The 22,073-nt window shown below is 47.7% G+C and overlaps 2 protein-coding genes across 3 annotated transcripts; one reads left to right on the forward strand and one right to left on the reverse strand.

The window, feature by feature from the left end:
* Positions 1-233: 233 nt before the first annotated feature.
* Positions 234-16,639, reverse strand: LRWD1 (leucine rich repeats and WD repeat domain containing 1). Of its 2 annotated transcripts, none has more exons than XM_005493869.4 (16): positions 16,499-16,639; positions 14,588-14,730; positions 12,082-12,316; positions 10,742-10,861; positions 9,372-9,524; positions 8,598-8,738; positions 7,624-7,965; positions 6,873-6,999; positions 6,516-6,625; positions 5,832-6,039; positions 4,307-4,379; positions 4,078-4,218; positions 3,321-3,415; positions 2,583-2,744; positions 1,874-1,998; positions 234-508 (listed from the first exon to the last, which is right to left on the reverse strand). In XM_005493869.4, the coding sequence occupies exons 2-16, from the start codon at positions 14,665-14,667 to the stop codon at positions 368-370; spliced, it is 2,253 nt and encodes a 750-aa protein (XP_005493926.2). In that variant the 5' UTR covers positions 14,668-14,730; positions 16,499-16,639; the 3' UTR covers positions 234-367. The 2 variants fall into 2 exon arrangements, with proteins under 2 accessions (XP_005493926.2, XP_005493925.2); XM_005493868.4 differs by lacking the exon at positions 16,499-16,639 and adding an exon at positions 16,070-16,208.
* On the forward strand, positions 16,559-21,393 carry ALKBH4 (alkB homolog 4, lysine demethylase). Its single transcript, XM_005493880.4, has 3 exons — positions 16,559-16,692; positions 17,333-17,530; positions 17,969-21,393. The coding sequence occupies exons 1-3, from the start codon at positions 16,570-16,572 to the stop codon at positions 18,602-18,604; spliced, it is 957 nt and encodes a 318-aa protein (XP_005493937.4). The 5' UTR covers positions 16,559-16,569; the 3' UTR covers positions 18,605-21,393.
* Positions 21,394-22,073: the final 680 nt, after the last annotated feature.

Below are 22,073 nucleotides of genomic sequence, written 5' to 3' on the forward strand. Positions count from 1 at the left end.
CTGGGCTGCTGGGGAGGTTGCTGTGGGTAGGATTCCAGCATGAGAAGCTGCTCAGTGACAGCTGGACATGAACTCTCTGCTTTTCCTGCCAAAAAATCCAGGCACTGCCAGCTGAACTGGTATTTTGTTTTATTAAGTGTCATTTCTATAAAACAAATGCACAAATTGTGAAAACTTACAGTAAAAGGAACCGGATGTTTACAATGATCTGATGGGTTTAACAAACTCTTACCTTGTTTGTTTTTTGTTTTTTTTTTTCTCCATCTGGCACATAAAGCTGCTCTAGAAAACGTTGATGGGCACATGGGGAACAGTCACTAATACTGCACTAGGTCAAAGCACGGGGGTGGAGCAGTGGCACAGGGGACTAGGATTTCTTCCAGATGGCTGTAATGTTCACACTGGTCAGCACAACAAGGTAGGTGAAGGCAGGGTCTGCCACCACGTTGTTCACCAGGATCTCAGGGGGCTGCTCCCCGTTCACGCGCAGCTCCGGCCACGTCAGGATCTGTGGGAGAGCACAGGGAGGGGACATGGGGACCTGGGGCACAGGCTCCTCCTGCTCCTGAGGAGCTCTGGGATGTTCCTAAAGGAGCGAGGTTTGGTCCACAAATGAAATCACCTCAGCTCCAGAGAATCTGTGGGAGAGCACAGGGGTTGGGGACGTGGCTGAGGGGGACATGGGGACCTGGGGCACAGGCTCTTCCTGCTCCTGAGGGCTCCTGCAGCTGTGGGATATTTCTAAAGGGGCAGGGTTTAGTGCACCTCGGCCCCAGAGGATCTGTGGGAGAGCACAGGGGTGGGGAAATGGCTGAGGGGGACATGGGGACCAGGCTCCTCCTGCTCCTGAAGAGCTGTGGGATTTTCCTAAAGGAGCAGGGTTTGGTGCACAAGTGGAAACAGCTGCACCTCAGCCCAGGAGAAACTGTGGGAGAGCACAGGGGATGGGAACATGTTTGAGGGAGAGATGGGAGCCTCAGGCACAGGCTCTTCCTGCTCCTGAGGGCTCCTGGAGCTATGGGATATTTCTAAAGGGGCAGGGTTTAGTGCACAAGTGAAATCTGCTGCACCTCAGCCCCAGAGGAGCTGTGGGAGAGCACAGGGGTGGGGATGTGGCTGAGGGGGACATGGGAGCCTGAGGCACAGGTTTTCCTTCTCTTGAGGGTCAGGGTTTAGTGCACAAGTGAAATCGGCTGCACCTCAGCCCCAGAGGAATTTCTGGTGGCTTGGCAATGCATTTCCAAAAACCCTGAGGAATTACAGAATTGTTGAGGTTGGAAAAGATCTCCCAGAGCATTGAGGCCAGCCTGTGACTGAGCAGCACCTTGTCACCCAGAGCAGAGCTCAGAGTGCCACCTCCAGGGATGGTGACTCCCTTCTCATACCTGAATAACCCTTTCAGGGAAGAAATAATGGAACACTCTGTCTAATGTGGCTCCAGAGCAGTGGCTGAGAGCCTTTGGAGTGTTTGTGATTGTCCTTTCAGAGGGACAGGCAAGGGGACAGTGACTGCCCAAAAGAGAATTGTCTCCAGAGGGAATACTGGGCAGGAAAAGGGTGAGTGAGCATAGGGAAGCAGTGAGGCCTTTCCTGCCAGGGAATGTTCACTCTGGCTTCCCTCCCCTCCCCTCCCTGGGGGATGTGGTGCCTGCACACCTGTGATTTGTGCTCCTCACCACTTTTTTAGGGCTGTTCTTGGAGGAGCTGCAGGGGGTGACAGATTTGCTTTGCAGCTTCTCATTCCTGTCCCTAGTGAATGGCCTTGGCCACACTCTGGAAATTACTTTTAATTGCTTGTGAGGGTCAGCTGTGGAAACACAAGGCATGTTCTGGGACCAGCTGAAGGGAGGCACAGAGAGCAGCTCAGCCCTACCTGAGTGGGGGAGATCCTCCGCTCCGAGCGCTTTCCCTTCGGAGAGCCCCAGCCCGTGGTGTAGGTGGAGAGGTTGTACATCCACACACTGCCCTTCTCATCCCCACAGAACACGTATTCTTTTGCTGTGAGAGCAGAAGAAAAAGCTGGGAAATGAGTGTGGAGCTGGGGGTCTTTTCTGCTATAAAGGACAGCTGCAGGATCCCAATGGAGGGTGCCATATTGCAGCAAAATTCCCTTATTGGCACAAAAATATGAATTTACCTTATTCTAAAGGAATTAATTCAAAGATAAACCAGCTCTCTCTGTAGAAAAGCTAGTGCTAAATGCTTTGGGATTTCTCCTGACTTTGTTTTGGGAAGTGCTGACTGGTTTGTGCCTTGTCAGTCTCCAAACCCAGCTGCCCAGTGTGTGACATCCCTGCCCACTCAGCATCCCAGTGGCTCCACAGGGCCCAGCCCTTAACTCTGTGCTTTGAAAACCTGTGCAAGAAACACCCCCCAGCCTCAACTGTCCCCCCTGATCAGGCAGAAGGTGCAGCTGTAATTATTTATTACTGCTGTTATTTCCACCCAGCTGCTGCTGGAGCTGCACTGCAGAGCTGCAGGGGGGAGAGCAGAGCTCTGAAATCCCAGGCCTCTGCCTCCAGCTCCAGGCTGCTCCCATGGATCAAAGGAGAGCCATGGCCCCAGGAAATGAGTGCTCCTACCTGGGCAGGTGCTGAGTGTCAGGTAGGACATGTCTGTTGTGGACCACTCCAGCTCAGCCAGGATAACTGCAGACATTGTCCTCTGGCATCCTTTTCCCTTGGCATCAAAAGACTTGCTCCAGCTCCACAAGTATATGCATCCTGGTTTGGAGCTCTTGGAAACTAGGGAAGAAAGGAAGGGAGAAGCTGTGGCAACTGCTGGGAAGCAAAATGCAGTGAGACAGAGGTGGTCAATCCAGAATATGGATTTCAAGCCATGGGATCTGATCCAGCAGTAACTGTTTGCACCTGTTTTTACCTTATTTCAGGATAATTGGAGGTTGCAGAGAGATTTTCAGTGCTATGCTTATGTTCCTGAGCTGCAGAACAAGCATAAGCTGTTCAGAAGGAGCCAGCCCATGATGTGAAACCCACAGTTCCCCTAAAAAATATCCTGTTGCCACCAGCCCTTGAGCAGAAAGAGACTCTTCCCCCTTTCCACATTGGCAGTGCTTGGCCATGTGTGCACTCAGGGATGTGTCCAGCTGATTTCTGGTCCTGTCCAAGCATAGGTGTGCACTCTAAGCACATTTTTGGGAAAGACAAGTGACTGGGAGACAACTCCATCCTGTGCAGCCCCCCAAAGCTGAAGAGGCTGTCACACCCCTTTCAGCCCCTCTGCTTGTCATGCTGGCTTCACCCTGCACATGCTGAAGTGCCCCACTGTTTTTGGGATTGTGCTGTTGTGTTTATACTCACCAACAACATCATCATTGAGAAAAGCCAAACCGTCAACCCTGTGAGATGTTGTCAAGCTCTCCTCACTAGGAAACTGGAATATGGCTTCAAAAGGCCTAGAGCAGGGGGGAAGGGTGAAATCAGCCAAGTCCTGAACAGCCAGCAGTGAAAGGGCACCTGGCTGCAGAGCCCAGAAGGAAATCTGTGTGTTAGTGAATCTCTTGCCAAGCTCAGGTGAATTCCCAGTTGAGTTTACACTTATGGTCACTTGAGTTTACTAATACAGCAGAAGTCTGTTTGCTCAAGAGATTGCTGCACTCCATCAGCATCAGGATATTTGTCAGCAGGGCATGACTTCACTTGCTTCTTCCTCATAATTTTGTCCTGAGCTCCCACAGGGTCCCAGTTTCCTGGGTTACCTCACGTCCCAGGAGCAGGGGAGGCCTCACTGTGAGACTGGAAATGGATCCAAAAGTTTACACTCCGTTACACTGCCTGGAGATGACACACCCTTAAGTTTTGGGGTATTAGATTACACTCCTGCCAGCCGTCCTGCAAAGCAGCCTGCAACACCTGCAGCTTTAATATAAGCTCTGAACAGTCCTTGAGCATCATGCTCCTATTTTTTTCTGGCCACTTTGGGAAGGGGAGAATGTTCTAAGTTTGGTAGGATGTGCTGCTTTTGCTCAGACCTCCTCAGTTAGAAGTCAAACCTTTGCTAGGACTACTCCTTTTTGTTCTGGAAAGCAAATGCACATTCCCAGCTTGTGGTTCTCACCTGCTTTTTTGTCCCTTATCCAGTTTTATGTTCCAGGCAAAACAGCCATCTTCACAGCCTGCCAGCAGGTACTGCTCTGGGCAGGTGGGGACCAGGGCAATCCGGAGGGGGATTGAGGCCGCTTCCAGCACCAGCAGCTGGCTAAAAAAAAGCAGAGAACAAGCAGTTAAGTGGTGCTGTGATAGTTACAGGCTCTTGGACTGGCCACATCTGGTTTTTAAACCTTTACCTTGCTTTGAAATTGTAGTCACAGTCTGGAATCCCAATATCCCAGAGTGCAATTCGCTTGTCATAGGATGCAGCTGTGGGACACAGAAGAGAAGCAGGTAGTGACACTGCTGCTCATCTGGCTCTTCTCTGCTAGCTGGCACTTCTGCCTGAGTCACAGCCACCCTCTAAGGCTCCAGAGAGCTCATTAAAGCACAGCAACAGTCCCTGAGGCTCCTGGCCCAGCATTTCCCAACACTGTCACACATGCACAGTCAGTGTTTAGTGTTCTTATCCTGTGCTCTAAGAGGGGCAGATAAAACAGTTTGTTTCCTGGTGTCCATTACTGAATTGTGGCTTCACAAGGTCTTTGGTTGATGGCCCTCTGAGCCTGTTTCTGGTCAGGGCTTCTAGTGGAATCTAAAATACGAGCTCCAATCTCTACTCTCAGGCAAACATCACTTTATTGCACATATCCATGGCTTACTGTGTTCACATCCACAGCAGCTCCCAGTGGGAAAGTCAGGCACTCACAGAGGGTGAGAAACATGTCACCAAGCTGATACACTGGAAGCAGAAACAGTTCTAACAGATTACTCTGAATAACCTGGACCCTCATCAGATGGCAACCCTCAAATTCAGAGTTTGTTGGTGTCCCCTCCCCAGAGATGATGCAAAGAATCTCCCTTAATTACTCTAGATTTTTCTATGAAATATAATGAGTATTGCTGTCCACACCATTAAATGGCTGTGCTACCAACCTCCTTATCCCTTCCACCACCCTCCTAATCCTTTCCTCTGCTTCTGCTTTTTGGCATTCCTGAACTTCTTCTTGAAAAGTATCCCCTATTCTAAAAAAAAATTCCACTTTTAATGGTTCATGTAGCACTTTAACCACTCCAGGATGTGGGTAATTGTAGGCAAGAGAAACAATGTGCTGTGGGGTGCAGGTGTGGCCTGAATGGCTCTGTCCCAGCTCACTGTACAGCCTGACAATGCAGTTACAATTTGTAACATGATGGTTCATTACCAGTCCATGAGCCACAGCCTCTGTGTGTGGCAAAGCTCTCCTTGACATCAGGAGCTGAATAGAAATCTCTGTCGAGGCATAGAGTTCACATTAAAAAAATCAAAGTAAATTAAGCACATTGTTGGATAAAATGAAACCCCACAGCCCATAATAGGCTGCTGTGCTGCAGGAGACCCCTGTCACTGCCTGGCTCCCAGCTGCCTGCTCTGCCATTCTTCTTACTCATCCCTGTGGAACAGATCCACTACTGGGCTTGTTTGTGGCTAATGTGTGTGACAGCCACCCTGAGAACCACCAAGGGAGAAACAGGAGCTGCTGCACCTCAGCTAAAGAGGCAGGCTCTGGCTGAAACAAGCTGTTCCTGCTGTCACAGGAGAGTCACAATGTTCTCTCTCAAATGCCTGTCCATGCCTTTTGTTCCTGTGTCCCTGCCTGCCCCGGTGACAATTCCCCTTGTTAAGGAAGCCCTGACTTTTCCACATCACAACTAAACCCAGGGATTCTGAGGCAGACTTACTGAAGAGGTGGGTGTCCTGGGTTGGGCTGAAGCAGACAGTGGCAATGGGCTTTTTGTGAGCCTTTATCTCTCCATAGCAGAAGTCAGCAGCCACGTGGATGAGTTTGACAATGCCTCTCCTCCCTGCAGCTGCCAGGATGTTGTGAGCTTTCTTGCGGCTGTCGCTGAGCACCATTGTGAGGGTTGTCCATGCAACGCTGAAGAACTCCTGGGACACAAGGAAAACAAGGCTGGGGTGACAGAGAACAGAGAACAGCCAGCAGGGTGGTGGCTGTTAGCTCAGAGAAAAGACAACTGTCACAAGTTCTACTCAGGTGGAATGGCACGACTATTTAAGATGGAGCATCAAAACTCAAAACAGCTCTCAGAAGAGCATAAACTACAGAAAGTGGATTTTATACCTCTGTGCTGTCAAGCAGGCTCAGCAGCCAGACACATCTGTGTGAGGACTGGCAGGCTAGCTGATCTCCTAAACTAATAAAAAAATAAACCCAAACCAGGCTAAAAGAATAACAAACAATGTTTACTATCTATTTTCATCTTAACATCTGTCCATACTAACACTTTCAGACCTCTTTGCAATATGTATTATCACAGATAGTAATTATTACAGATTGTGGTATTGTAATTATCACAGGTTCTGGTATTCCCATTCAATGCTTACCCTTCCCACTTGTAACCCACCTCTGTAGCCACTTTATACTTTTTCAGCACTGTCCCTGTCTCACAATCGATCAGACAGACAGATTCCCCTCCACAGGTTGCCACGGTTCTGGAGGAGCTCACAATGGGATCTGAAAGAGGAAAATAATGAGTGAGAAGTTCCCAGATTCAGAGATAACACATGAAGACTGCAGCTTATCACTGCCTGGTGCTCTCCCAGTCTCCTGTTTTCAAAGTGAAAGGAGAATTTACGTAAGCAAATCTCTTCCTGACAACAGAGACTACAGCTAGAAGGAGCAGGGGTCTAAGGCATGGAGTCTGCTGGGATTCCAGAGCCAGGTGGTTCTGGGAATCCTGCAAACCTCTTTAAGAGCTCACCTTTCCTGGCTCCAGAGTCTATCACTGGCTCGAAGACACAGGACCAGAGCTGCGTTTTAAAATCCTCGCGGCTGTTGCCTTTACTGTGACACTGAAGAAAATGCAATGGCTCTGCACTGACATCCTCCTACAATAAACCATCCACATTTAGAAAATTCATTCCCCTGACACAGTTTGACTGTGATTGCCTTGACAGAACCCTCTGCTGAACACAGCAATCTGAGTTAAACTCAAGTATTTTTCAGCCTGTCTGTGCTATGGAGAACAGGAGAGACTGAGGTGCCACAATGCTCAAGACTCCTAAAGCAGCAGGGAGCTGTTTAGCAAAGATGTGCCCAGCAGACCCCAGCAGAGAACCCCATTTCCTACAGCAGAGAAACATGGAAAACCCTTTAGATCCCCACTGGCCTGAGCTGAGGGGGAAACCTTTCCCCATGCAGCCCCTGAGCTGAGAGCAAGGCTTGCCAGTCCCATTTCTAAGCACAGGTTTGCAGTGCACCAGCTCGGAGCGCTGGTCCATCCATCCCCCAGAGGGGATCCACTGGGCTCTCCTGGGGGGGTTCCTCCTCTCCCTTGATGCCTCTGAGAGATTTAAAACAATGACAAAAAAAAAAATCCAAACCAAAACTCACAATATATTTGGCCAACTATGAGCTCCAAGCTGTGCAGAGCTCTGAAGAAACCTGAAGGCAGCTCCTCCCACTCTAAACCAAGAGGCCCCAAGCCAGTCCCAGGGGGCTGTTGGATGTACCTTGCGCTTGGAGTTCTTCACAGGGGTCAAGGTAACCACACTGCTGTCCTGCTCCTGGCTTTTCTGTTCCCCTGTCATCTGACTGGATCTTCTGTTGCTCTGCCCCTTGGGAAGCTGCTCTCCATTCTTCTGTGTCCCTTCAGCTCCCCGCTCAGGGGTTGCCTCCTTGGCTGGTTGGTTTGATGTTCTTGGTTTATCAGGAGCTGGGTCATCCTCCACATGAGTGGATTTTCTGGGATTAACCTCAGCTTCTTCCTCGGTGTTTGCCTGGGTCTTGGACCTCTTGTTTCCAGAGCTTGATTTTGAATGATTTCTTTTCCTCTTGCTGGGTGTTACTGTGACCTGTAAAGCATGTTGTCAGGTTCTACAGAAGGTTTTTAGCTTCCACGAGATGTGCAGATAATTTCTAAGTCAAAGACATTAATTATTCAAATGCAAGTATCCTCCCACAGTTACAGACTGGGTTCCAGGAATCAGACAGCCCAGAGCTGCAGGGTTCCTAGAGGCAGAAGCTAATGAAAACCACACATCCAGCCTCCTTTTCAGCTCCCTTCCCCTGTCTCAGTTATTTGCAATTTACATTCAATGTAGAAAAACAAATCTGCTCTATGGACCACAGGGGTTCAGTCTGCAGCCATTTCCAAGCAGGCAAACACCAGCAGAGCCTGGCCAGGCATCAGCCCAGGTCTCTAATTAAAATATCTCTTCCTAGAGGAGAGGTGGAGTGAGTAGCACTGCACTCATGCAATGTTTTTGGTCCCTGTGAGAATGGAAGCTCTCTCAGGGAGCAACTCGACCTTCACATTTCTGGGAAAGCTTCAATCTGGCTGTAAAGAAGAACCTGAGCTATGGGATACAGGCTGGAGCCTGAGACTGCCCCTGTGGTTACCAAAGGGTCATAAATGTGAACTGACAAGAGCTGCTGAATTCCCAGGAAACAGAACATTGCTAATGTAACTGGAAACATCACCTACCGGAGCCACCTCTTCTGCAGCTTCCCTGGGGCTTTCTGTGCTTTCTTCCTCATCCTCATCTGTCTTTTCCTCTGGTTCAGTATCAGAATTTAACTCCAGACCTAGTGAGTTTGCCAGAAACTCTTCTGCAATCATTTTCACCTGGGAAGCAAATATGTGGATATGTTAAAAAAGAAAAAGTTGATGACAAAAGAGCCACAGAATGTCAAGCTCTGATGTATCATGGCACAAAGAGCTGCTTTGCTGAGGTTTTAATATCTGCTCCCACTATTCTGTGTGAAGTTCACAAGCGGTGGAGGAGTCCCCAGCTGACATTACATGACCCAAGAACTTCACTTTGTCACGGGCATTCAGAGTACACAGCTGTGGAAACAACAGCACAGCAATAACAACAAGACAAAGGAGAGATGGAAGTCTCAATTGTACGTATGAACAAACAAATAAAACAAATGGTAACTACACTTCTGTCATTGTCTTTACTCTTTCATCAAGAATAAAAGTTACTATTAAACTAATTTGCAAATAATTCAGTATTAAGGATACTGCAGTCTGATTAATGAGTACAAGTATCACTATTGCTTATGAATTAAAAAATAATATTTAATGACAGCCATTTCAACTTGGTGCACGTTTAGACCTGGTAACTGCTTAACAAAGCAGTGAAGACAGAGAAAAATGATACCAGTTGTCAGCAAGAGCACCCAAATCCATGGAGTGTTTCACTGCAGCCCATGCAGGAGCAGGAGCAGGGTCCTTGCCTGGGATGTCACCTACCCGCCAGCGGGTGAACTCGCTCAGTGAGCTGGGCCCATACACCACGTTGGTCTGCACTGACTTCAGGAACTTCTTCTTGATGGACTTCACCTGCTCAGCTGTGTATTTCTCAGGGAGTTGGTCACTGAAGAATTTTTTCCAGTGAGCAGTAACCTAGGCAGAAAGACTAAGTTTATTCAACAGAAAAGCATGAGAGAACTTGTGGAAGCATTTAAGAAGTGGCCAACCCCACGTGATGGAACCACTTTAATTTATTTATTCATGTTCAAATGACCACTTCAGCTAAGCAGAAAGTCAGCTCCTCTGTAGCAAGCTGGAGTGAGTGTGGCCAAGCAGACACTGTCAGCAAGGACCCATTTGGAGAGACAGCTGGACTCCAAAAGGCTGCTGATACAGGATGCTCACCTGCCAGCACAGTTTTCCACTGGAGTTTCTGGTGGGCAGTAACACATCCATCAGCATTTGGACCCAACAGACATTTTTACATTGAAACACAGGACTAAGAACTGGGCAGGCAGGTACAAATAACACCAGGGCAGAGACACCACAAAAAGAACAGCACAGGGGAGTGTTTGGTGTCTCATTAAACAGCCAACCATGATCAGTTGTCTGGGACAGGAGGCTTTGAGGTTCACAGGATTTATGCAGACAACACTCAGCATAACTCATCCCAGTTTTCAGGATCTGAGTTTTCCTCTACTGTTACACAGAAGGGATTAAGAAGATAATTAACTAGAATACAAATGGTAAGAGTAGTAATACATAAAAAAAACAGCCAACCAAACCTTTTTCATAATTGAACAATAATTTTGCTCAAGATCACAACGATGCCTTGTGGAGACAATCTGTCAGGAGCTAAATTGTGTAGACAAATGAGTGAAAATAGAGTTCTAAACATTCACAACTGAAGAAGAAAGAAAAAATTCTTGTTCCTGGTGAATGCTGGAAAAAGCAGGATTATTTAGAGCCTGGTTTTGTGCTCCCTATTCCTGGGGCCTGGACAGTAACTTAAATTAGATGGGGAGGTGTTTGCAGCTGTTCTGGCAGCACCAGGCTTCTCCCATTCTTGAATGATGATCAGAGTGACCTGAAAAACTACAGGATCAGACACAGACCTGGCTGGCCCTGCTCCTGTCATTTAAACCAAAGGCAAATTGCTTGCACAGAGCAGGTAGAGCAGATGCCAGCAGTGAGCAGAGAAAGCAGCTGTGAAACATTTCCTGGGTGGCCCATTCTTCAGGCTGGGCTCAGATCATACCACAGGCATTGCAAACCACTTGAAGCTTGTTTGCAGCTCTGTCACTACACTGAGCACAGGATTTAGTTATTTTTGGGGTGTTTAGAGGTTAAGGAAATATCCCACACCTTACCTTGCTGGTGAGCTTGTGGCTGTTGACACGCCTCACATGGTTGGCCAGTTTGGTTATGTCCTTGCCATTGAGCAGACGAAGATTTTGCAAAAGAAACATTACTTTATAGTCATCATTGAGCTAGAAGGAGAAAAAACACTAGAGTTACAAAATTTATATATGTGGTACATGCTTTACTTTTAGTCCTCGATTAAAATACAGCCTATATGAGAATAATATATTTAGTAAGAGAAAGTCATTTCATAAAATCTCCTCAGGATTTTCAACTTCAATTTCACATTTTAGGTGTGAATTCATGTTCTTTATGAATTGGGATCTTAAACTGCAGAGCTGCCCAGCCCCCAGGCAGTGCTAACACCCAGCACAAGGTGGGGGCTGTGTAACTGCTCATCTGCTGGGCCTGGGTGCAAGGCTGGGAGCTCTGCTCATATCCCTGACCTCTAACACAGGGGAAGGCCTGTCCTGCCTCCAGTCCAGGAATTCCAGCAGGAATTCCTTGGATCAGATAGTTCACCATACAGCCACACACATACTAGCAGTGTGCAACAACAAATAAATATGTGGGGATGGTGAGTAGCTGATGCCAGTTTGCAGCACAAATAAAATCAGTTTTGGATGTTTGACTTTTATAGATCATTGGATGTTTGACTTGTCACCAGATCCTCTTGGGAGAAGTCAAAACCTAAACCAGACTAATCACCAAGTTTAAACCCTCATCTGAGGACCCAGTCTGTGCTCTTTTCCAGAGCACAGAGGGCACTAAAACTAATACAGATATTAGAATATAAAACTAGCATTAGATATTAGGAAAAAAATTTACTGTGGGGGTGGTGATGCACTGGCAAAGGTTGTCTAGAGAAGCTGTGTCTGCCCCATCCCTGGGAGTGTTTAAGACCAGACTGGATGGGGTTGTGAGCAACCTGGTGTTATGGAAGGTGTCCCTGCCCATGGCAGGGGGTGGAACAAGATGAGCATTAAGGTTCCTTCCAATCCAAACCATTCTGTGATTCTGTGTTTCTCTAAGAACCTCTCTACACAGTCATTCCTGTATTTTACACTAGTAAAATGTTTAGTATGAGCATGAGGTACTGTACCTGATAAGGCACCTAAGACAGGACTTTGGCCTAGAGAATCAGGACACAGATTTTAATATCTGAGTGGTTTTGGGCAAGTCACTTCTGCAGATTGAGAAGCAGTGGCACAAAGTGGTTAAAAGTCACACAAAGGCTGGCTGCTCTCTAAATGCCCTCGCACTTGCTGCCCAAGAACAATGTATAAGAACTTTGCACAAGTGCTGTTTGTTTTTGTTTCTGTTTAATGGAAGGAGGGGGGTAACTCACTGTCAAGTACACATTGTTCTCATAGGTCAGCTCCTCGAGCAGAGGGAACTGTTTCAGAGCAGTCACATCTTCCAGCTTGTTATTGTTGCAGTTCAGGACACGCAGATCAGGCAGGGTGAGGCTGTTGGGAAATTTGTCCAGTAAATTATCAGAGAGATCAAGTTTCTGCAGGTGCCTCAGGCGGGAAAACAAGCGCGGGTCTAAATCTCCAGTCTTCAACTGCAGCTTGGACAGGCTGAAAACAAAACAAAAAACAAAAAAACTAACCATGAACTATCTGTAGCTCACTGGAGGAACAAATGCTGATTTCATAGCATAGACAGTCCCACCTGGTGGCATCTCAGTCCAGTACAACTCCCTGGGTACAGCTGACCATTGGTTTTTTTAGGGTTAACTCAACTATCTCTTGAGTTATCACTTCCTCACAATGGAAGCACCAATTTGTTAGTTTTTAAAATTTTTATAAAGTTTAAATAACTAAAAAGTGTTTTATAAAGTTTTATTCTATTATTAATCTCAATAAATAGTAGAACATAAGATATGTAAAACTCAACACCATTCCATCAAAAACTTATTTCTTAGTCACAATGCTTTATAAATGTTTTTCAACCTATCAACTTTCTATCAAGTTTTAAGAATTCTTTTCAAATCCATTTCCTACACTGGTGGCAGCATTCTGGATTGTGGGCACAGTGTGGGACAGCTGATGTGTCTGAACTAACATCAGAGACTCAGTCTGCCAAACTACAATTAACCTGCAATTCAGATCATCTCCTAGGGGTTACTGAGCTGGCTGGGAGCAATAAATCACCAGAAAAATTCTTATTGTATATTTAAAAAATTACTATACCTCTCAAAGGTTTGGTATTTTATTCCTGTGCAATGTTGATCCAACAAGAGAAGCTGTGGCAATTCAAGACACAGCACCCTCAGTGTACCCAGTCCATAGAATGCACTGCAGTCATTATTTCACAGTTCATGCCAAGTGCAGAGTGTGTTCCCAAATAATCTGGCTGTTTTCAAATAACTAACTTAATAAAAAAACTGTTTTTTCCATTTCTTTTATAGTGAGATTTGTTACAAAAACTGCCAATGGTAAATGTAAAAATTCACCTAAGAAAATCCCAAGACTGCCACCAAAACAGAACTTTGTCCTGAATGGGGAAGTGATACAATATTGGTGAGGGGAAAAGAAATATCCCTTCTCTGTAAGAAAGTGAAAACTGCAAAATATAAGCAGGGTCATTTATATTTGTTTAGATCATTCAGGTGAGCTCCAAAGGGAGCTTCTAGCCAATATCTCTTGAGGGCACAAGTTTGGGTTCCTTTAACAAACAGAATCTCTTTCTCTAATGACCAGTTAAAAAAATAAGCTTCTAGATATTAATGAAATGTGAATAAATGAGACAAATAAATCCAGAAAGCAAGATCCTTTCTCCTTCACTTGCCATCTCAGAAGTGTAGCCAGCCAGTCAGAGCTGGTAAGACAGGCTGAGGACAACCCAGCTGGCTGCAGAGCTGTGACTGTGGTGTCCTTTTGGGGAAAAAAAACTCAGTGGTGTTCCCCAAACAGACTTTCTGAAACACATCACAGTACAGAACTGCATGGAGAAAGCCACAGTCCAAAAATCCAGAATTCAAACATCTCCCCACCACTCTGTTATTGATATTATTGCAGCTGACACTCAGAGGAACTGCAGAAATTCAAGTACACACCAATCAAGGACATAATTTCCTCATCAAGGAAAAAAAAAATCAACAGAGTTCTCTGTCTTCTTGGTGATTAACTGATGTTTCTCACTAAAAATAATTACTTTAGCACAAGGCAAACTGAAAAAAATAACTTTAAGGAGTACATGTGAAACCCAAACCTCCTGACTTCAGCAACAAAAACAACAAAGATGCCAGCCAGAAACTGGCCAGCTGAGCCACTTGGATTGGCCAGCTCTGTGTTAAATATTTGCAAGGACACATTTTTGCAATGATCTCTGTCAAGGACCTGAGTGACAAAACTGTTTTTAATGGTTTTTAAGTGATTCAGAGTTTATTCTCTCCCTCTGCAATATTTGAGGTAGTGGGATAACTGGGTTTAGGAGAGGTGGAACTTGATGGAGGGAGAGGAAAATGGAAGGGAAATAATGCCAAAAATACTTAAAAAACCCTCTGAAATCCATGCTGGAAGATTCTCTTATCCACATTAAAAAATTGCTAGAAAAAATGCAAGAATTTTGGGGGTAAGGATATAACCTTGGGGTTAGGAAATTGGGATCCAGCCTTGAAAAAACAGCAGCAAATATACACTAGAAATGGCAAAAAAAGATGACATCTGCCAATAACCAATTAGCGAAAGCAGTGCCACCACTGCTCACTGATCCTTCTCAGCTCTGTGCTTTGATGCTCTCTTCATTTAAGTAAAAAAATGTTTAGGGGAAGATAGACACACAGATAAAAAGCCATTGCCAGGTTGAATTAATCTGGAATTTTCCATGGGCCTGTCTGCACTTACTTGAGTGTCTCGATCTTTCGGAGCCTCGTGGATCTTGGAACTGCTCTTTCCAAAAGAAGTTCTGTGGTGATTTTGGACATTTTTAACCTCCACCTCTCTGCTGGAACCACCAATCAGTCAGCTGGAGGATGTCTTCTGGTTACCTTGATAAAACAAATGGAAATAAGAGGAAATCTTTCAACAGCTCCAAGGGAGGGAAAAAAATTTTTATGAGGTTATCTACTGGTTTTGCTGCTGTGTTGGAAGCCACCTTTTTTACTTGGTTAAAATGAACATGGCAGAGATTTTTATTGGATTGGGCACAGGCTCTCAGCACGCTGATCCAATCCATCTCCAGAACAACAGAGATACATCCTGTGGCTGTTGGAGTGACAGACTTGCTGCAGGTGAAAGCTGTCCATGAGTGATGGCACTCAGGACCAGGACAGCATCACAGGTACCTGCTTGTGCCTCTCCCGGGCTCTGCTCCAGGAATTCCAACATTCTTTCAAACAAGAAGCAGCAGTAAGAGTCAACACACCTGCTGTGAATGGTTTTCTCCCAAAAAAGTGACACTGAGCTCACTGGCCTGGCCAGCTGGACAGACTCTTGCCTGATGACTTCCAAATTCCCCAAAATTTTTGGAAAACTGAATTAATCAGCAGAAATTCAAGAACACACCAATCAAGGACATTATTTCCTCATCAAGGAATAAAAAATAAAACTCAACAGAGCTGTCTGTCTTGTTGGTGATTAACTGATGTTTCAGTAGACACAGAGGGATATGCTGATATTTGGAATAACAGTGCTGACAGGGCCAAAAGAGTTCCATGAAATGACTGGTCCAGGGCTTCCCACTCTTCCTGACACAGATTCCAAGAGGGAAATAAAAGAGAACAGAGCTCCAAGGCCAGGCTCGCTCCTGTCTTTCTGTGTTAGATCAGTGCTGCCCAAATGCCACTCCAGCACATCGTGAGGGGCACACGGGGCACTGAGCTGTGCTTGGGCTTGGTTTCAGCAGCAGCACACACCTACAGCACCTGCAACATTGTGTGATGAGCAAGGGGCACAATATCGTATATACTGAAATATTGTATGCACTGAAATATTGTATGCAAGCACAAAGAGCTGATCTGAAAGCCAGCTCAAACTGCAGCTCTGTGGGATTTGATTTTTCAAAGGACAGAGCTCTCCCTGAGAGTCCAAGCACAGGGTCAGGCTTGTTCAACCAAAGCTCCCTCAGAATCTCTGTCTACAATAAAAATGTGACACCAGTGACTGGACGTGCCATGGCCTCTCTTTGGCACACTGGCACAGCCGTGACAGGGCAGGAGCCGCAGGGAAGGCCAGACACGGCCGGTCCCATCCCACAGCCCCGGGGATGCTGCAGAGGCACATTCGGTAACCGGGGGTGCCGAACGCCGGGGTTATTGCACAGGGAATAGGCCCCTCCTGCCCCCCGCAGCTCTCGGGATGGAACCCCAGGGCCGGGCATCCCCTGACCTGAACGCATTCCGTGCAGCTGCCCCGGGACGCGATGCCGCGGCGGTGACAAGGCCACGGATGCCGGGCTGTCCGCGCACGCCGGGCGGCCTCCGGGCCGCGGGGTAGCACCGGCCGCAGGCCGCGGCTCCGCCCGTGGGCAGGGCCGGACCGGGCCGGGCGGGGCAGGTGCGGCCCCGGCCGAGGCCTCGCCCGTCACCGCCGCCTCCGGATACCGAGCACCGCGAGGGGCCGGCGCCGGCCGCGGCCTGAGGCGCCCCCGCGGGGTGCGCGCCGCGCCTACAACTCCCAGCGTCCCCCGCGGCGCCAAACAGCGGCGGGGAGCCCGGGCGCGCCGTGGAGGCTGCTGGGAGCGCGAGTCCGCCCGCACCCCCCTTTCCACCCCCGCTGCCCGACCGCGCGGCCTGCGCCCAGCCCCGCTGGCCTCACCTGGAAGCGGCCGGGGAGGAGGAAGAGGAGCCGGGGAGGAAGGAAGGGCGGGAGGAGGAGCGGGGAGGGGGATGCAGGCGGGAACCGGCGGGATGCAGGCGGCGGGCGGCGGCGGAGGGCCGGGCTGCGGCTGCAAGGGGATCCGCTCCTGCCTGCTCTGCGAGGGGCCCGCGCCGGCCGCTCCGCCCCCGCAGGTACCGGGGAGGGGGCGGGCGGCTAGGCGGGGAGGGGCGGGCAGGAGGGCGGGAGGAGCCGGGGGGCGGCGGGGACCGGGGCCGGGGGGCGGCGGGACCCTCGTGCCCGGAGCGGGGACCCCGGGGCCGCAGGGTCACAGCACGGGGCCGAGCAGAGCCCCAGCGGTGGCCGCCCCTCCCCGGGTATTGTGAATTGTTCGCCTCAACAACGCTCAGAGCCGGAGCTCACCTGAGCCTCACGTGTTACGTTCACATTCGTTTGTTACAGCTCTGCCTTGTGGCCTGCGTGGTTTTCATCAACTTTCCTCGTTCAGCATTTATTGCTATGACAAACCGTATCTCTGAAGCAATACCCACCATTAATCTCCTTATACCTGTGGCCCTGAGGGTCATCGGTTCTTCCCTGCCTTTCCAGGATAAAGACATCACTAGGAAAAAAAAAATTGGCTTCAACAAGCAGCACATTGATGCTGCAGCTGGAAAAAAAGAGCATGGAATAGCTGTTCCCCAAAAGCAGCTGTAAAATTACTCTGTCTTCAAGAATACTGTGCAGTTTTCATGCTGCAACAGCAAGGTTGCAGGGGTAAATAATGAAAATATCTTATTGCTTTTTTCCCCTTTTCCGTTGATATTTCCACAGGGAGAAGATAATTTCACTTACTGTCCAGCAACAGGTCTAGCTAAAGGAAATGAGCACTCGGAATTTGCTGGCTGGGCATTTCCCTTTCCAGGGGTGTTCCTGGTGGAGGAGTTCATTAGTGAAGATGAAGAGTGTGAGATAGTGGAACTGATGGATCAAGATGACTGGAAACCATCACAGTCTGGCCGAAAGAAACAGGTTGGACTTTGGAAGCACATCTGATCTTAGATCCCTCTGGAAAAGGAAAGCTGTTTTCAGTTAAAACCCACAATACTGAGATGTTTCATGAAGTGTTTTCCTTTGAAAGCTTTTCCTGAAATCAATGGCAAGAATTATCTGTAATTAAAATCAGCTTCTTGCAAAAATACATGATAGTTACAATAAACAGTATTTGATGGTGTGTGTTCCAGCATTAAAGTTCACACAATCTCCAAGGGAAAGAAGTGGGTGTTCAGATTTGGTTTTACTTTACAAATCCAGAGAGATTAATGCAGATTCACTGAGTCCTTTTGCAACCTGGCAACCAGGTCAGTGGAAGAGATGAGAACAGAACTCTGCAGGAACAGCCTCTCCAAAAAGACTTGTCCTAGATTTTTCCTTTACACTAGCTTTCCCCTCCCTCTTATTTTCCAACAGGACTACGGACCCAAAGTGAACTTCAAGAAACAAAGGCTGAAAGCTGGCAGCTTTACTGGCTTGCCAAGTTTCAGCAGGAAGATTGTGGCACAGATGAAGGCCTGTGCTGTGCTCAGTGGTTTCTTACCTGTGGAACAGTGTAACCTGGATTACAGACCAGAGAGGGGCTCTGCCATCGACCCCCACTTTGATGACTGGTGGCTCTGGGGGGAGCGCCTGGTCAGCCTGAACCTGCTCTCACAAACTGTGCTCTCCATGTCCTGCGACTCACAGGACACCATCCAATTATTTCCCATTTCCAGTAAGGAAGAATTTACCCCCCCTGCACCTTCCACGCAGACATCAGCGTGCAGAAATCCAGGAGAAGAGGGAACCGAGTGCCTTTTGTCGCCGAGGCAGGTTCCGGGGAAGGAGGTGAGCGTGGCCATCCTCTTGCCCCAGAGGTCGCTGGTGGTGCTGCACGGGGATGCGCGGTACAAGTGGAAGCACGGCATCCGCCGCAGGCACATCCAGCACCGCCGCGTCTGCATCACCTTCAGGGAGCTCTCGGCCGAGTTCTGCGCCGGGGGCAGGCACGAGGAGCTGGGCAAAGAACTGCTACAAATTGCTCTTTCCTTCCAGGGAAGACCCGTGTGACCAAGGGGTTGCGTTTTGTTGGGAGAGGTGTAAAATGAGGTATGGAATTTGTGTGATGAGGTTTATTTCAGGTGTGTGCAGAGATAAGCTCAATAAAATGCAGATTTAACAAACAAGTAAAAGGGGTGAGCTTCAAAACCTCCTGGGCAATGAGAGCTTTTAGGCCAAAATAAAACATTTTAAGTTGCATCCATTGCCGGTGTTGTAGCAAAAAGGCAAACAACCAGTTCCTAAACACTTAAATGAACAGAAGAAAGTTAGAAATACTAAACAGAGTATCAAACAGCCCTTGACACAGTTTCAGCCCAAGCCCTGGCACAGATTTTAAGCTTTCCTGGCCCAAACTTGATACTGTCAGACTGGTTCCAATGTTGCATCCAGCCCTGGGGGTACAAATATCCCCTCACCCACCTCAGACAGGTCCTGTAGAGACCAGGTCTCAGGGGAGGAAGGTAAGCAGGGATTTTTCCACAGTACAAAACACTGAGAACTAATTAAAGTAATTATCCTTTGCTGAAGATTCATGCTCTAACAATGAGGATTAATCATAAATTCCATGTGTGACCTGTATCTTCTGGGACCAAAGAGCAGCATTTGCAGAGGACCAGTGCTGACTCTTCAGGCTTGGACAGAGATCAGACCAAAGGCCTGGACAGACTGTGTTATTTTCTGATCATTTGTCATCTCTGAACCCTGCTGTCAGCTCTCAGTAGCAGGAGTGAGATTTTGGGAATTAGCTGGGCAACAGACTGCAACCCTGGCAGCTATCATTTATTTTCCTGGCACCCCCAGCAGTCAGGTTTGAATCATGCCTCGTACCTAAGATTCAAGCAGTCATTTGCAGCAGAAGCTGATCTGAGGCCATCTGTCTGCTCTGAACAAACTTCTGTGCTCTTGAAAATGAAGTTGTGCTGTGGAAGAATTGTGTGATCCTTTAATAAACATGGTGCTTCCTTCAGCACAGTCTCACCTGCAGCAGGAAAACACCACCTTGCCACCAGCAGGCAGTGCTGCCTGGCTTTGGTCGGCAAGGAGAGGCACAGACAGATCTCAGTGTCCCTGCACTGCTGGGCTCTGCCCCAAAGTGCTTCCTTGGCACTGACTGCACAGGATTTGCTGCACAGCAAAGCACTCCTCTGCTCTTCTGCAGGGGAGAGAGCTCTTCACCCAGCACAGCTCCCAGGAATCAGATGGGTCACTCAGGATGTTTTTCAAGCAGAGCCCTTTGTGGGCTGCAATGAGCCAGGTTCAGTTTAGTGCTGATTCCAGCAGAGCTCCCATGGGCAGTCCCAAACTCCAAACCTCCATCCAGGTGGGCTGGTGAGCGTCCTCAAGCAGCTCCAGCAGTCACAGCACATCCCCTCTGATGGAACCTCTTCACTGCAAACACAGACACACAACAGGCAGGCCACACCTGCTCACAGTGAGCTCTGTCCCAGCAAATTCCTCATAGGCTGCAACTGGAAGAGGGTAGATCTAGATTAGGTGTTTGGAAGAAATTCTTCCCTGTGAGGGTGGGGAGGCTCTGGCACAGGGTGCCCAGAGAAGCTGTGGCTGCCCCTGGATCCCTGGCAGTGCCCAAGGCCTGGCTGGAGCAAGCTGGACTAGTGGAAGGTGTCCCTGCCCATGGCAGGGAGTAGGAACTGCATGACCATTAAAGTCCCTTCCAAGCCAACCCATCCTGTGACGTCCAGCTCTCTCCCAAAAGCAGGAGTGTGCTGAGAGCAGCAATTCCTCCCTTTTTCTGCAGCCTGGTATCCACAGGGCTCAGCAGCTCTGGGAGTGGAATATCCCCAGGACAGCACCTGGAGCAGAGGGGCTTTGTCCAAGCAGGAGGAGGAGCCTGGCACAGACACCCAGGGAGGAAACCCGGCCCAGGCTGTCTCAGAGAGAGCAAACACTGCACCTGGATCCTCCTCACCCTGCAGTTCCAAAGCTCTCCATGGATCTGCTCTCTGCTCAGCACACTGCAGCAAAGTGTTGCCATTAATGCTTGGCCCAAATTTCCAATGCTCCAATTCTACATTTATATTGTGCTCTCAGGCTGCTAAAACACTTTCTGTGTGCATCCCTGCTGCTCCATTCTCTCCACAGTGAAAGCAGATGATAGATTCTGATGAATCAGATTGCCACAATAACTTACACAGTGTCAGTTCATCTTGTGCTCTGCATTTGCTGGCTGGATTTTTCTGCCTTGATTGAACTATACAGGAAGCTGCTGTTCTTGCCAGAAGATTCCAGCTCTTCCTAGCTGATATCTTAAATGTGAAAAAATGCAAATAATTTAATACTGAGCCAAAAAGTGAGGGCTTTTTCTTGGTGTTTTTGAATTCCAAAACTTAATCTAGTCACTACACAGGCATTGCTGTGCCAGTCTTTTGACATTTTTCACCTGTTAAACAGCCTCTTGGGCATCATCCTTAGAAAAAAATGCACACCCATCTGTTCAGTATTACTCCTTAAAACTTCATGTACATTCTCTCCTAAAAAGCCAGAAAAAAAAGGCCAGAAAATAAACATTAACAATTTACTGTCAAGTACCACAGAAATCTGAGAAAGGTATGAAGATGTTCTAATCTTAATGAGCTCTTTAAAGTAATTTTGTCCACTAAGCTGGTATTATTATTAACAGAAGACAAACTTTAATGGTCTCTCTGTTACAGGAGTTTCTTGTCTCCTTAACCTCCTTGTAAATGCCGTGCCAAGACCCAGACCCTCATTAAAAGGAAGTACATTTAATTGTTATCTCCTTGTGCACTGCAAAGGGAGAATGATAATATCTGACCAAACTTTCTTCAAAAAAGCAGAACCCAAGTTAACCCATAAGAAGATGCTGGAGGACTTGAGCTGCCTTTCAAGAAATCAGTCTGAAATCACCAAGAAGCATAAAACTGAGTGAGTTTATCCAGTTTCTCTCACACAGCTGGACAATAACTGAGATACATTCGTTGTTCTACATTAAATATTGTTCATGCAGAGGTAAAACAAGAATAGGCAAAGCTGAAATACAGATTTTTTTCTTTTTCTCTTAGCACTCATGGCTGTCACACCTCTGGGCAGAAAGCAAGCTCCCAGCTGGATACAGAGGGATTCAGGGAAATACTGTCCAAAACCAGCCAGTCAATTTTAATTACTGAAACTGCTTTGAAATGGCTGCAGGGGAGAGAACCTGTGAGTTAACCAGAAAATATCCCCTCTGGCCCAGCTGAATTTGATTGCAGCTTGAGGGGGCGTTGAGGAAGTTGATGCAATGAGATTTAAAAGATAAGGAATCTACAGCAGCAGGGAAACTCCAAGGCCTTTTTGTTTATTAGAAGGCAAGAAAAGAAAAGGGGAAAAGAAAAGGGAAAGGAAAGGGGGAAGGGAAGGGAAGGGAAGGGAAGGGAAGGGAAGGGAACAGGAAAAAGGAAAAAGGAAAAAGGAAAAAGGAAAAAGGAAAAAGGAAAAAGGAAAAGAAAGCACATTGTGA

This window comes from Zonotrichia albicollis, chromosome 22 (assembly GCF_047830755.1).
Source record: "Zonotrichia albicollis isolate bZonAlb1 chromosome 22, bZonAlb1.hap1, whole genome shotgun sequence".
NCBI lineage: Eukaryota > Metazoa > Chordata > Aves > Passeriformes > Passerellidae > Zonotrichia > Zonotrichia albicollis.

Bases quoted from the DNA above. Each gene is read 5' to 3' on its own strand.
- ALKBH4 (XM_005493880.4), top strand. From the start codon at position 16,570: ATGCAGGCGGGAACCGGCGGGATGCAGGCGGCGGGCGGCGGCGGAGGG. The intron at 16,693-17,332 runs GTACCGGGGAGG...ATATTTCCACAG, and splicing joins CGGCCGCTCCGCCCCCGCAG to GGAGAAGATAATTTCACTTA. The intron at 17,531-17,968 runs GTTGGACTTTGG...ATTTTCCAACAG, and splicing joins AGTCTGGCCGAAAGAAACAG to GACTACGGACCCAAAGTGAA.
- LRWD1 (XM_005493869.4), bottom strand. From the start codon at position 14,667: ATGTCCAAAATCACCACAGAACTTCTTTTGGAAAGAGCAGTTCCAAGA. The intron at 7,966-8,597 runs GTAGGTGATGTT...CATGCTTTACAG, and splicing joins CTGCAGAAGAGGTGGCTCCG to GTCACAGTAACACCCAGCAA. The intron at 4,219-4,306 runs GTAAAGGTTTAA...GCTTTTTTTTAG, and splicing joins GACTACAATTTCAAAGCAAG to CCAGCTGCTGGTGCTGGAAG.